A 15,520-nucleotide genomic window follows, 5' to 3' on the forward strand; every position below is an offset into this window, starting at 1 on the left:
TACAACGGTTTCATTTGAAATAACAACAGACGTTACCAGACCCTGCGACCTTTCCTCCATTCCTCTTTTTTAAACAACACCCACTCGCCATAAAATCTCACGTGAATTTTTTTTTTTTTATAAATAAAACTTATCAAACTTGGTGCAAGTGAGTACGATTATGTAGACTTTTGGTCGGAATTGATTTTACACTGTTTTGGTTGATTGTTTGACAAAACTGACGTTACTTACGTGTTTACACTGATCTGGTTGCACTCACCTGGTAGATATGAATCCTATTTATTCGATTAATAGTTATTGTTTCTTCCAAAAATAATAAGGAAATATGAGCCTCTACCTAGCCACCACCATGGGCTCTCGTAAAGAATTCTACGACATGGTACCAGTGCGCGTATACACTGGAACCTTGGTTTTGTGGCACGGACATGTTCCGATATTGAATGTAACCCCCCCCCCCCCCACCCCGAGTCTCTCACTTCATATGTGTTGTGTGCATTTGTGTATTTATCATATTGCACGTTAAGCTGCAAGGTTCTATGTGAATCTTAGAATAAAATAGCAAATAACAGAAAATCCAAGTGTGTACGAAATATTTTATCTTTGAGAACCTCGATAATATGATGAACAACGGAATTTGGCAGAATGGTTTGGTTATAGGATTATCGTTGTTCTTCATGACATTTTTAAGGAAAAAACATTTCTAACGCAGGAAATGTATATTTAGGTTATCTTATATTCAAATATAATGTGAAGTTCATCGCCAACTTCCCCATTGTTATATACAATCTTTTATAAGCAGTGAGTGTCACATGGCATGTTTTTGCGTCATCAAATCATTCATTTTTGTTCACCCTCGTACGCAGCTAGTTGTCCTAAAATAATCAAAATAGTTCTCAATATTTCTACCTACCACACGCGGACTTGGCAGGTGAATTGTAGACTTAAAGCTCTGCTATGTCGAAAAAAACTTTCCTGATATGTGCATGCATTAACCGAATGAGCCTACAGGTCACTGGGGTCATCGAAGTCGATACCACGCGCACATGAGACTAGCGAGTATTCGATTGGCAGATTGCCACCCGAAAATATTAAATTTGGCAAATGTTATATCTATGAATTGATCATCTAAATAATTGCCGCACTCAAATTCGCTTTTGATCTTGAATGACTATTTCTTAATTAATTATTCTTTTATGTGAACATGTAAGCCACAATGTAAACCCTTGATTCTTCAATGATTTTAAATGAAAAACTAATTGAGAAATTATAAACAATTTCCATTACCAGTGTTACCACCAGCAACAGCAATTATCTTCATTGATATATTTAACAGGTGGTTGTATGTGCACTTAAACAGTTCTAACCTAATTGAAAGTTATATGTCGTCATATTTTAATGTCATTGAGGTATTGAACAAGTTGAAAACACTTGTCGAGTCAATTACAGAATGAGAATAGGAATGATCGTGTACATTGCCATAAGCGTTCAGGATCCAAGCTCCATGTATTTCATCATGATATTTCATCAACGACTCCGATAATATAGGATATTCAGCGCTTCATATATGCAGTGCAGTGCGTGCTCGGTTACGAGCGGCGCTTGAAATCGGCTCAAAAATATGGTTTGCAAAATGTCAGAAGAAAGGATGTAACATACCAGTTTCAAAATGAACACAGTTGTCTTTAATTTGAAAAAGATATGTTATTATATCCCCAACAATAAAAACACACACATCAACCCTAAATATTTACAGGAATTAACAATGAACGCACCCCCACCATTATATATATAATGACTGGTTTCTGTATTGCCGATTGCTCGGAGTCTGTTTTCCGACTGTATAGTTTCGCGATGAAAATCGTTAGGAACTGAGTGCTAGATGTATAAGAGGGCAGTTGAGAACCTCCACCTCTCTAAAAAATGGGGAGTGCTACCCGATGGACTCAAACTCAAAATACGAAATGTGCCTAAATTCGACAAATGTCAGAGTGAGATTTGCATTGCATGTTTAATCCAGAGGAAACACTGCGCAGCCAATCAAATGTTTCAACGCAAACTCTCACTGAGGCTGAGACGAGAAGCAAAGTGTTCGTTTTTGAAAAAAAATAATACTTGATATTACGAGACATTGCTGAGTGGAATTCTTAATATCTTCTTAATTCAAGCTTGTTGGGAAAATACCAATGGTCGAGGGTTATTCATATAAAACCACGAATTGTACGTTGTACAAGTAACAGCTCAATCCCTACCGCTATAAATTTCGGAATGAAACTACGTTCAATATTACTAACACGAAACGGAAAACACTAAATAGTAAATAATTCATTTGCGATCTTTAATTCTATAAACAACTATACAGAGCTTCGTGTTTCTTCTTTTTCTCCCTGCGTTAGATCGCATTAGATCATTCTGTATGAACAAATTGAAGAAAACCTATCGACATCACGTGATTAATTGACATAATAGATCGCCAAAGAGCGATAAGACTCGACAGATCCGTCGCTTTTATCGCCATGAATCTGAATTAGCCACGGTAAGTACCCGGGGGATCCCATCTTTATCCGTAATGGACTAACTTTGATTTATTTCCCTGACAATATATCACGACTGGCAATGATCACCGAGTCCGAAATTATTCTCATTCAGTCTTTTCACTAATACGAGTCTTTTTCCGTGTTTTTTTTTTTTTTTTTTTTTTTTTTTGATAATTCAAGGAATCTTGTCATTATGATAATATCTCAATTAAATGACGCGGACATATCGACCGCGCCGCGTTAAAGATTCTTCACCCCGATTTCATCCGTTGGGAGGCAACGTGTACTAAACTGAATTCCGCTAGTCGTGGTGTGTACATGAAACCGCTTCAGTGGTCTTCTCAAATTGTTAACGTTCGCTAAAATTTATCATAAATCAATAATGGTTTCGATATAAGCGATACAGTTTATTTTTATTCCTGTAAACTGAACATTAGGAAACAAAATGTAAATTTATTGAAGCCCAGGAATAAAACAAATTTGAGCAGCAAAAGTTAAGATGAAAAGTTTAAAATGCTAAATTTTACTCCTCTGATATGTACTAGTACCACTTTTCGAAAAACAATAATTCACAATTTAAGATTTTTTTTTGCCAAAAAGCGACAGGTAATTCAATATTTCCCTTATTGACAACTTGACTACAAATAAATAAGTTTCAACTTGCACAAATAAACTGTTATTTGTCTTTTCTTTAATTTCATTTCATTTAAATAAACATAATCTTCCCTTTCCTGCAGTTCTTAATCAGAATATTTAAAGAGAAATTATGTAAACAAAAAGGTAGTTTGTGATAGGTGCTCAAAGAAAGCCAAAATACTCAAAAACGTTGTTTATTGAAAATACGACAACAAAAATATAAATTTGACATCTATACATACCCTAAAAATACGCAATACGCTCGCTAATTGTTATTTTTTTTAAATTGAGAATGCCCTTTCTGCGTACGTGAATTGCAAAACTTAATAAAATGTTTTTTTTTTTAACGAGATTCAAATATTCTTATTTCAGTTAAAATGGAAATCCGTATAATGGTTGCTTCGTCGTCACAGAGAATATAGTGAAGTGAAGTCAATGTAAGCTAGATGAGACAAATTACAGTAAACGATGATTGGACAACACAGGTAACGCGTGGTAAACGTCACAAAGAGTGTTAATGGGGTATGTACGTATATGGAAAGTGATAGGGATAATATCTGTAAAACACTGTCTGGCTGGACTTAGTCAGATCTGCTACGCAGCACTCAAGTTGAAAAATTGGACCAAAAAAAATCTGATTTTGAGAAAAATTTACCGGAAATTTAACCTCACAGTGTATTCAAGGAGATTGTAGTTGTCCCGCCCGCGACACCAGTTCACAGGGGTTTTCTATGATATGTGGTGTACAATTTCCCGCCAAATCTTTGAGCTCATCGCACAATATATTTGTCAAATAACTCGCGCCCCCTGGAGTTGAATCGTTTTTGTGTCGTCAAAATGGCGTGATGTAGTTCAAATAGACAACTTCTCGTCTGTTTGGTTGTGTATTCGTTCGTTATTTAGAAAAAAAGTAAATCTCCAACAAATGTCTTTTTTTATTGAAAGACGAACACCAGAACGTCAACGCGTGACATCATAGAATCGGTCATCGCTAGAGGGCGCGACCTATAAGGAACGATACATTCGATAAAACTTTAAAGGGCGGTGGTCGCCGCACCGCGTCCTGTTCGATATGAGACTCATAGCGACGTATTCTTGGGTCGAACATCCGGGCATCTTTTACCGCTTGGCAACCATCTCGATGAAAACAAAGGCCGAGAACTCTTTTAGAAAACTGTACTTTGGGATAGTTGTTGAGATTTTCCTGAACAGTGTAAACATACAACTTGAAGATTACCCCTACTTGTGCAACTCGAGCGCTATACAAGGGCATTACAAATACATTTCAATGCATTGTGACCAAAATGCATGCCATGCAATTTTCATGCACTTAAAGATGAATACGAAAGTTTAGTTATATATAATGACTGAATAAAAAAAAGTATGGAAATCCAAAGAGGACAATAGTTATGAGACATAGGATACCTCTTAACCTCGGCGACTTTTAACGATTTTCTCTCGCACACAGATTTGAGCGATTCTCCCCGGGGAGGGCAGAACTCTGGTATTCAGTCCATCAATTTGTAGAATAAAGATACTTAATCGCGTCTTTGATTGCCGCTATGTCTCCCGTGGGGTGACTTTTGCTCTCGTCCGCAATTAACAGAGATCGAGGTTATGACTCAGCCGCACCTGTGACCGACGCAAAGCGCGTGCGCATGCAGATTAGGCCCTGCTAGAAAAAGAAGTACTTCATCAAATGAAAACAAAACTACGGTGAAATTTTGACGACGGCGTGATTTTAAGTATAGCTTTTAGTTCTATGCTAAAATACCTTTATACTCCCCGTCAAGGTCTATGATTAAGTCTATTTCCAAAAAGTTCCATCATTGATTTACGCGGACCAACATAAAGCTAGATCTCCTGCCTCGGGTGCAGAAGACTACTCGGCTACACAAATTACGTGACCACTCATACATTTACAGATAGAACAAAATTAATGTTTTGGCATTTAATGTGGATTCAATTATTTTATGACGAGACAATTGCTATGATAACTGTGGCCGCTCCCAGCGTATGGGAGGTGGAGGGGGTCGTCAAGAGGCCTCATTTTGCGAACATAATGCCATATGTCGTATATATTTCGGGTTGAGTCCAAACCCCGTGGATTAGGCATAAATGAGCGTGGGGCATGTCATTTTCAGGAACATGTGTTCAAGTTGTTTGACTAATTGGGCGCCGGACAGACCAAGCTGGAAGGCTGGAGCCCGAGGAGGGGCATGCACATAGACGAGATGGATAGGTTTGGCGTAGTGAAATCATTATGACAAACATGTCAGTTCACTTGATGAGCGACTGGACACTAGATGTGAACTCTGTTTGACTTTTTTTCGTCATCTTGCAACATTAATGTATAATACATGAGATATGCTCCTCTGTGACGATAATATGAATTGTGATTTAAAATGCAAATTAGGCTCATTTGCATTGGAATTTGCATAACCCACGCCGTAATTGCCATGATTTATGTTGTTGTTGTTGAAGTGTATACCTCCTTCTCGTCTTTTTAATTTCGACTTGTTTTTGGCGCACTGTAAGGTAAATCTGACAGGTTTGTTGTATTTTGCCTCGTACTTCTAGAGTTATCATTGTGGGCTTTGTTAAAAATTGTGATAGATAACTTTGATTAGTTATAAGTGCCATGATTCAATTCTGGAAATAACAATGTAGTGTGATTTATCGTAAAATTAAAACACATTGTTAGATGAAATAATGTGAAACGCAATCGCGCATGTCGTACGGATTTACATGTACGTACAGATAAATCAAAGCGCACGCGCACTAGCTTTTTCGTCATTTCATCGAGCGAATACTATTTTTTGCCTCTTTTTTTATTTACAATAAATCACTAGTTTATCCAGATGGATTTTCAAACAAAATTATTTAAACCTGCTCAAAAATACTCAATGTTATCATCATTCCTCGTGAGATTTTCATCTTGATGAAATTGGACATTGTTCTTTATTATACCTCATGTCCACGACACCCAATCAGATTCAAGTTCACGTTTCACAGGTTGACATATTCACGTGACTACTTGATCTATTCTTATTTACGCTTGTAACTTGTGAAGGAGATACACGCAATCTTCATTTAAAATAGTCGATTTTCATGCTTGCTTTTACTATTTGCCTATCTTAATTGTAGAGATAACTGAGATTTCGAGGCTATTTCGCCTGATTTTTAGTCTAGCTTTGCCAGCGCGCTCAGGCTGCGATTCGAGACACTCGATCTGCACTTTCTAAAGCGTCAGTGAATCGTGGATTTTGCCATTGTACGCCACTGTCGTGTTACGTATGTTGTGTGTTTTGACAACTTTTAATTAAGAGAATGGCGTTAACATAAGCATAAAAATAAGCCGTATGCAGTTCAGTGTTCTGATGTGAACTGCAATGGTGTAAGACTGTGACCCGGAAGCGCGCAGGCGCCGAACGTGTTTGCAAATGCAGTTCTTCGACAAGTTCACGATAACACCCAATAAAGGTCAATTACTAACTCTTGAACTTGTTCAACTTGTAGATTGTCAATTGTCAATCTGGTTAAATCTTATGTAATATACTACACCTCCATTTGTTAAGTTATTTGTCATTTTTTTATTGTATCGTACGATCGCCTTAATATATCCAAGCGTCTGATGCCGTGCTCAGAGTCGCCTGACAGCAAACAGCGCAACTTTGTTTTTCAGCATTTCTGATCGTAATCCTACTATAAAATAACACCCCGTAGACGACAATGTAAAAACTTGTTTTTCGCTAAAATTCCACTGAATATATAAACATATGGTAGAAGACTACTACTACCTATTTTTTTTTGCTTCAAGGGGGCTTCAAGTTGGTCATAAATTGCATGACAATGTTCATTGATTTATTGTGTTTAATCATAGAACTATTATCCCATTGCACTATGGAAGAGCATTATTTTGTGTGTTACAGTTGTCTTGAGAAACTTATATTTTTTAAATCGCTGAGAACAACTCCATAAATTCTGGGTACTTTCATTTATGAGAGACAGAGAGGATTACACTCGAGTTACAAACCCCGCGTACGATACAATTTCTATTTTCAATGCACGCTCTCTGTTTAACCATTAACGCTTCTCTTGGGTTTCTACATGTCCATCCGCTTGGCATTTATTTTTTCTATTTTTGCTGAAAGGTTGATTCAATGAAAACAAAATCCTGCGAATATACCATTTATTCAGTAAAAATATACTCCATACAAAAACCCCGAAAAGTCTTTTCAGCGAAAATTAATTCCAGTGTTTTACAGTTCTCGTTTTACGAGCCACACTCCTGTTCATTCCATTTAATTTAAAATACAATGTTGGGTCGAACCGCCTTCTGAATTCCTATAACAACTTGAAAACATCAACCTTACGGTAAAAGTGGTTCAACCGCTAGTCCCTGTGTCGTAATACATTGACCAATACAAATCGATTTCCGTCTCAAAATACGCATTTTTTACAAATTTAAATCTGATTACAGAGTATCCGCGCAGATTTTTCCCACTGGGGAAACATCGTCTGTAGAAACAAATCACTGACATTTTTTTTTTACTTGAAACCCCTTCAACCGTAAAGAAGTTGTTTCCCATCTGATAGGAAATGAACATCACTCAGCATGTCAATTACTGGAACTGTTCTAGTTATCGACTGACCGACACATGATTTACAACTACGTATGTCTTAATTAAGACTTATGTACAGAGATAAGATAAAACGTCTCATTCAATTTAACATGGACAAACAAACCATAAAACTAAAGCATTATACACAAAGCGGAAGTATTTTGGATATGCATGTGTCTTCCCAATTCCTCGCAGGGGGTCCTGTATTGGTATGGCCGCCGTGACGAGATTGCATTTCCAATTCTAATTTAACGTTGGATGGCTTGTTTTAGTGCTTAATGGGCTAAATGAACACATTTCAGTTCCAATTATACGTCGGCGCCGCTTTTTATTTAGATTTTCCTTTTACCGCGGGTTTTATGTATACCGCCGGTTCGTGAGGTATATAACACAGTGATGCATCGAACTTTTCAAGTTTTCTCCTTTTAAAAAAATACATTGTTATAATTTTATATAGTATGAACTCCTGTTTTACGTCAAATTGTTTGGCGATGTTTTATCTTTAAACTCTTTCCACGTTCAATCATTTGTCAATTTGCATTTTGAGTTTAGGTTATTTTCGTCTATTAAACGAATATAGCAATCACCACGCGCGTCTCGTATGAAATACTTAAAGCGGGAGGGTCGTCACCTGCGCACGCGCGGGAACTGAGTTACAAACGACAATAACAACACGCGCTAAAAACGCAAAGGATCATGGGTAGACGCTTGTTAGTAAACAATGACACGCTATGGCCGTCTGACGCATGCGCAGGTGACGACACCCCTGCTTTAATTGAGAAATGTTAACGAATTCATACTTTGATCGTAGTTTTTCGTTTCTGGTAAGTTTTCGAACTTCGGAACCCATCACATTTCTGATAATGTTCAAATTAATTAAGTAATAAGTTCTGCATTCAACGACATCTTGCTCGCCAATTTCTATAAAGACTCATTATAGTAAACGGCGAACAACATTACCGCTTGGAAATTTGAAACAGAATAAGGGATGGTCACTTGAAATTGAGGAGGGTCTTTCATATGTACAAATTTGAAAAGCATTATAACAGCGCAAAAACAGATTGCAAGATTGATAACTTTCTCTGATTTTACTTCCCATTCTGCACCTATTTTTAAACAACGTAGAATACTTGATGTCCCTAAATTGTGCACATATTATTCAATTTGTAATTTTGTATATGATATTATCCATGGTCCACACTCTCTGCAAACATACAACTTTAAGTATATTCAGCACTGTCACAATACCAGACAAAGGCACCGATTTGACTTACTTGTTCCAAAAATGAATACAACTAGAGGCCACTTTTCATCCTCGTATTTAGGAACTAAATTATGGAACAGTCTGCCTGTCACATTAAGATCACAACCAAAGAATATATTCAAACAAAAACTGAGGAATTTACTATTGGCGAGATATACCACATAAATTTTACCTTCAGGGGGAAATTGTGCTTATCATTAACGGTTTCTTTATTCCGTTGAGCACAATTTTGCTGACCTGCAAAATGTTTGTAACCGAATTTCGCTCAACTGTCCCCATTTACTTGTATTCATGGTGTACTCGATTCGAGTTTTCATCTCTCAGTGACTCAGTATATGTACATCGTTGGGGGGCAGGAATTTGGGTCTCGAGTTACGTAATGTGTATTTTCAATATCATCACCGACATCAACGTGGTTACTGCGTCGGACTCTGGTCGGCATACCCGAGTTCAAATCCTACCTGAGGTCGACCTGTACCGCACCTTGTGTGAGCGTGTTACGGACTCAGCGGGAAATCAAGGCCATTGGCCACGAAATACTGAATCTATAAAATATCGGATTTTGGGAGGGCTTTTGTTAATGTCTGCTAAATAGTTGTTTAAGTTTTGACCAGGCCTCAGTGGATGGGTGCTGGGTTAGCGCATTAAATTGTCATAACACCATTATGATACGAAGATGGTCCTAACATGGAATATGGTTCCTGTTGTCCATACAAATCCAGGAAAGACAACATAAAGCGACATTCGGTGATGGCATCGCCTTGCACATACATATCTTTAAAGATTAAAACAATATATATATATATGTTATTTTAAAATAATTATTATATGTTCCAATGCTAATTCGCCACTTAGTGATTACTCGGTTCATTGACAACTTTATGCACATATACTTTTACATTGTTTACAGGTTGTTAATTTCACCAATAAATTGACCGCCCGTATTCAATGTTTCTTACTCAATGGAGTGTTATTTTTTACTGCAATTGTTACAAATTGAATAGTGTCCATTTGTTGCGTAACTATTCGTGAAACAGCCTCGTATTGTTGACCGATTGAGGAAACATGTTTCCGAACAAATCACAATTGACCGCTATTTTTGCTGCCCTATTTCTACAGCATTGTGTGTTATCATACTACTATTATTCTTTACATGCCTGGGCCTGGAGTTGTTAATCGACTAATTACGTACCATCACCCCGCCCTATTTCCCATGCAGTCTATTTAATGATTATTTGTATTGCTAGTTTTGTTTATTAACGCATATAAATGTAGTTTTTTTATCATGTGGATTTGCATGTATATGACGTAACTATCCAACTCCGTGTACTCGTGTTTTGCAGTCAGCAGTCGGTCATAACGGACTCATTTAATTGTTATTCAGAATCGTAATTGGACCCTCAGGCCTGCTCACTGACAGATGGATGATCACCTCATTGAGGGGTCGGTGGTGTTCGCCAGACCTTAACATTTGGAAATATGTTAAAAGGACAACCAACATTTCCAATTTTATAATATATACCCGAAATATTCACACATAATAGTGCCGACGACCCGCAAAGGATGCGCGATTGTCCTCATTCTGGGTATTATATTAGGCCTATTATACCAACACGGCGTACTGCGTCTACTGTATTTTAGTCCTGTCCCGGTTAGCCACACTTTTGGTTTCGTACAACTCGTGTACCGACTCTCGTTATTTTTGTTTTGAAACTCGCGATACCAAGAAGTCGAAACACAGTCGAAACGGCCGTGTAGCACACGCCCTTCACCGTGGACGCCCAGCAGTGGGGGGGGGGGGGAACTGGTTGCTTGATTGCTTGATGATGACATTATTAATTTGTGTGTTGTTAAACAAATCCAACAACATATTACCGAATTATTGTCTGGGCAAAATCTTCATCTGTAAGTGTGAATATCGGTAATATAAAATGATTCATATATTGTCAAAAACGCGGGGACAATTCAAATTACCTGGAACCCAGGTTTTTTTCTGCGTCATCACAATTTGGGAAGTCCTGATATTATCATAGTACCGGAACCGGAAACCATCCGATACCGGATAATAATCAAAACGCTACTTAGTGTGTGTGCGTGTATACGTGCTGAAAACACATTTTTTACATTCGGGACTTCACGCAAAAAACAAAAATACGGAAAGTGTAAATAAAAATAAATAAATAAAACGTATGTATATAACAATCATGTTTATTTAAACAAAGTTCCCTTTTTACATTTACCCGATCACAAATATTCTATCAAAACACAACCAGGACATGTCAGAGCGCCCTCTAGTGAACAGACTAAGAAATGAATACTAGTACCTGGCTGTCAAAAAAAAAATAAAGTATTTACAAAAAAAATGTAATAATAATACTTTTAAATTGTGACCATACATGGGCGTTGTTTGCATATATTAAAATATGCAGCGATATTTATAAAAACCCGACCTTTGACCCCATATCCGATTCTCAAAAATCGATGCCGAATAATGATTCATCCGCTATTAATGTCTTTTTTTAAGGATCATTACACTGCTTCACGCAGTGAGTTGAACCGGTGCAGGGAGACGTTCAAGAACACGGCTGACGTCAGACTCGTTTTTACCCACGTGATGAGTTTCGTGGTGACGTCTAAGATCGACTTTTCTCTGGAACGCCTTGGTGCAAAGCTGGCAACTGAAGGGTCTGAATCCGGTGTGCTTGCGTGAATGGGTGATGAGGTTTGACGACTGACTAAATGCCTTGCCACACTGGGTACATTTGTACGGTTTTTCACCTGCAAGCAAAAAAAAAAAAAAATATTAATTCAATATACTAAGTAAAATTACGAAAACAATGTACATATATATCGCCTTGATGCGTCACGTCACTGTGTTTGTTTTTATCATAGTTGCTGGCTCATTACAGAAAAAAATCCCGCCCTAATTGTGGCGTCAGTAATTCATGTATCTTTTAATTTATGTTTTGTGCAACCAGTTTTAATGCAACAAGCACTCGCAAATTTATAAATAGCTTTAACAATGCCACCATGCCCGTATATTTAGCGATCGTGAGTTACGGTTATATGATTAATTGGAGCGTACGATAGGAATTTGTTATACTAATCCGGGTTGAAAAATTCACTGCCGCCCCTATTTCTCACGGTCGGTTAGAGACAAATGAAATTCGTTGTACCCCATTTTCATTTCGAACGGCCGCAGGCGGCGCTGTTTTACCGCACCGTTAAAAATCCGATCAAAGCAAAATGGTGGCAACGTTATTCTCTCATATTTCATCATGTACACAATATTATTAATAGTTTTATTTCTCGAGTATCGGGTGGTATAACTAATATAATTTTACATTCACGTATTGTTGCTCGCGTATTAGAAATGTTAGTGCTACTTTCACCGAATGTTTCTGAGAAAGCGGGTTAGTGCACGAGTTGCCCAAATCATAAAAAACACCGCTCAAAATAGCCATTATTTCACCATATGTAAATGACTGGTGAGTTTATTTTTCGTTTTACGACAGCTTTGTTGGCACCCACTTTAAAACGAATATTACCGAAAATAGAATTCCAAATTTGACCGTTTCACAGTGTTTGTTATCCTAATAGTGAGTGATTTTCTTAAAGAGATTTTAAGAAAATACTAATTCAGGGGTTGCGAGGAAAGCCAATTGTTAAGCAGGCATTATGTATCGCAGAATATTATAGTAAAGGCCCTCACCTGTATGGATGTATGTATGTTTCTTCATATCCGATTTCTGGTGGAATCTCTTCCCGCAGTACTCGCATGGATATGGTCTGGTATCGGAATGGATGAGAAGATGTGTAGACAAAGTTGAGGAACGTTTGAAAGTTTTCCCGCACTGTTTACATTGGAATATCTTCTCCTGAGTGTGGACGGCCTTGTGTTGGCTGAGACTGACGGAGTGTCCGAAGGTCTTGTGGCAAACTTCGCAGGCGTACGGTCTCTCACCGCTATGAGATCTGCGGGAGTGTACTTCTAATCCGTGCGGCGTGTTAAACACTTTGTTGCATTTCAGACACGAGAACGATCCGTTGATCGATAACAGTTTCTTTTCTGATGGAAAGTCCTCTTTCATTTGAAGCCCTTCATCCGAGCCATCGCTGCTGTAACTTGAACTTGCCGGCGAGAGAGGGATATTGAAGCCATGATCTGCCCAATGAGGTTGCTCCGGCGTCGCAGACTTCATGATCTGTTTCTCGGCATGGGCGAACTGGGCTCGGTATACATCTGTGTAACTCAACTTTCCGTCTTTCAGCAGTTCCACCATGATTTTGTGAAAACCTAAAGAAAACATGAAGTCCGAGTCAGTGGTTGGTATTTATTTATTTATCTATTTTTTTGCATTTCATTATTTGACAAGAAAATAGCATTTTAAAATTTGTTAAAATTGTTAAAAGTTACAATATTTACCATTTGGTGGAGGTGATGGGACTGTGTATGATGACATATCACACGGCCACTGCTGCACTGCGCCGCTGTTTAGTTCATGGCCCAGCTTAGTCTTACTTGCTAATACGTCGTATCTGGTCACATGGCCCACTGGTGAGCTGTCGACATTGACGGGGTGCCCAAATTTGGCATATCGACTTGAGAATTCTGTAAAGTTAAGAAGAAAAACAAATCAGTGAATGGGGCTTTGACAGTATGAAAAGTTGGTCGAACATCGTTTCGCTTGTGGCTGGCGACTTTTTGTGATGGAAGGGGCGTTGACAGCTTACCTTGTAGATGTCTGGGTCGGACAGTGCTGAATGCACTCCCCCTGCTTGTTGGCAAGCACGGGGGCATCGTCAGGACAGGCGTGGTACATCTGGAACTGTTGCAGCAGCTTCCTGGTGAAGTGTACGAACTCGCTTGTACGGTGCATCGGACGTCACGGCACTTCTCAAACGTGCATGTTTCGGTAGAAGATGAACACGCTGTCAGTGTCGTTGATCTGCCGCGGCCAGAATACGATGATTTTTTACTGTTTTTCTTTATCAGAAACGAACGAGGCATGATTGTTTTGTTTTTGAAATTAAGCGTAAAACGAAAGTGCGGAGTTTGAACTGGTGGTGTACGGGATATTCTTCAGCTCTCTGTTGGACCCTAGGTTGTGTTCCGTTGGAGAGATGGATGCAATCTGAATCAGAACCGCTCTTTACCGCTTTAAATAAGGCTCTTGATTATTCAAATGTGGGGGTCTGGTGATTTAATTAAGCCCGGCCCACCCTCTACAGGGACCCATCTGTTTCACCATTATCGCCTGCCAAACTTAACAACATTAGCATATCGCACGCATGCGCTGATAGGTGTGATCTAGCAGGTGTCACCGACAGCTGGAAGCAGCACTCTGATTGGCCGATAGCAAAACAGTACCACGTGATTCTCTCAGATACAGTGACTTTGTGACTGAATGATTAGTGGGAGGCAGGGAGTAGCTTGTTAACCTTAATGAAAACTCCATCTAATACTCCTTGTATTGACAGCGACTAATTAAATGCTACTTTTATGATTTTTTATTAAGTTTCACGGTATGTCAGTTTCGTACGGAGTTGTAAGCGCAGCGGTGTACGAGTGGCGTCTTCGTATCGGCCAGACCCCATTTCTGACTATCGCAGACAAGATGCCACACGACTTAGATGATTTAGCAGTTCGTCTGAATGCCCACTAGAGCAAAATCCAATCCTTTATTTTATTCAACGGCTCAAAAAATAATAAAACGCTTTTTTTTATCTTTTGAAATATCAGTGTAAATAAATCAACCTAATTGTCTTTCGATTTGTTTTTACTCCCATTCCGTTTTCTGACAACATAATTATTGTATATATTCGTGTTTGTGCCTATCACTAAGTCACGTGCTACGAATAATAAGAAAAGCAACGTTTATTGATTTTATTTAAATGGTCGATATGGTGAAAATACTAATCACATAACTCGACGTATGGTCTCACTAGGCGCATAATAATATCAACTGCACATACATGCTATTTTTAGATATATTTGTACTGTAAAAGTATTAACAGCGACACGAGCGAACGAATACAAAAGGACGTGCCTTTTGTTCTTCCCGGCTGATGCATAAAAACACGGGATCGGGAGTTTAAACCGTGTCACCAAAATACTGAGATTGGCCACGGTTGTAATTCGCCACTCTTACTTAAGTGGATTATCTGTTTAGGAGATTAGGGCGTGTTTTGAAACGAAGTGAGAAAAACCGTTCTCAAACAGGTGTTTATACGGATTTTAACGCTGATTGGCAAGCTACATCGGCGGGTGTTTTTCCCGAGTTTTAGCTGTAAATCTGTTTTATTGCAAAATGTACCAGTAGTTGCTACGACTGAGATCTGACGATTCTACGGCAAAGCTGATATATCATTTATGGCTAGGTATTTCCTAATATAGCACAGTCCATCATCTGTTAGTTGCGTTATACGATCATTGTACCCTAACGTTACGCCGGACTGGT

At 38.4% G+C, this 15,520-nt stretch overlaps 1 protein-coding gene across 1 annotated transcript; it reads right to left on the reverse strand.

The window, feature by feature from the left end:
• Window positions 1-11,251: 11,251 nt before the first annotated feature.
• LOC144359449 (uncharacterized) lies at window positions 11,252-14,070 on the reverse strand. Its single transcript, XM_078012620.2, has 4 exons — window positions 13,794-14,070; window positions 13,486-13,671; window positions 12,772-13,356; window positions 11,252-11,837 (listed from the first exon to the last, which is right to left on the reverse strand). Exons 1-4 carry the CDS (start codon window positions 14,068-14,070, stop codon window positions 11,599-11,601), a joined length of 1,287 nt encoding a protein of 428 aa, XP_077868746.1. The 3' UTR covers window positions 11,252-11,598.
• Window positions 14,071-15,520: the final 1,450 nt, after the last annotated feature.

This window comes from Saccoglossus kowalevskii, chromosome 17, assembly GCF_978046115.1.
Source record: "Saccoglossus kowalevskii chromosome 17, keSacKowa6.1, whole genome shotgun sequence".
Lineage (NCBI taxonomy): Eukaryota > Metazoa > Hemichordata > Enteropneusta > Harrimaniidae > Saccoglossus > Saccoglossus kowalevskii.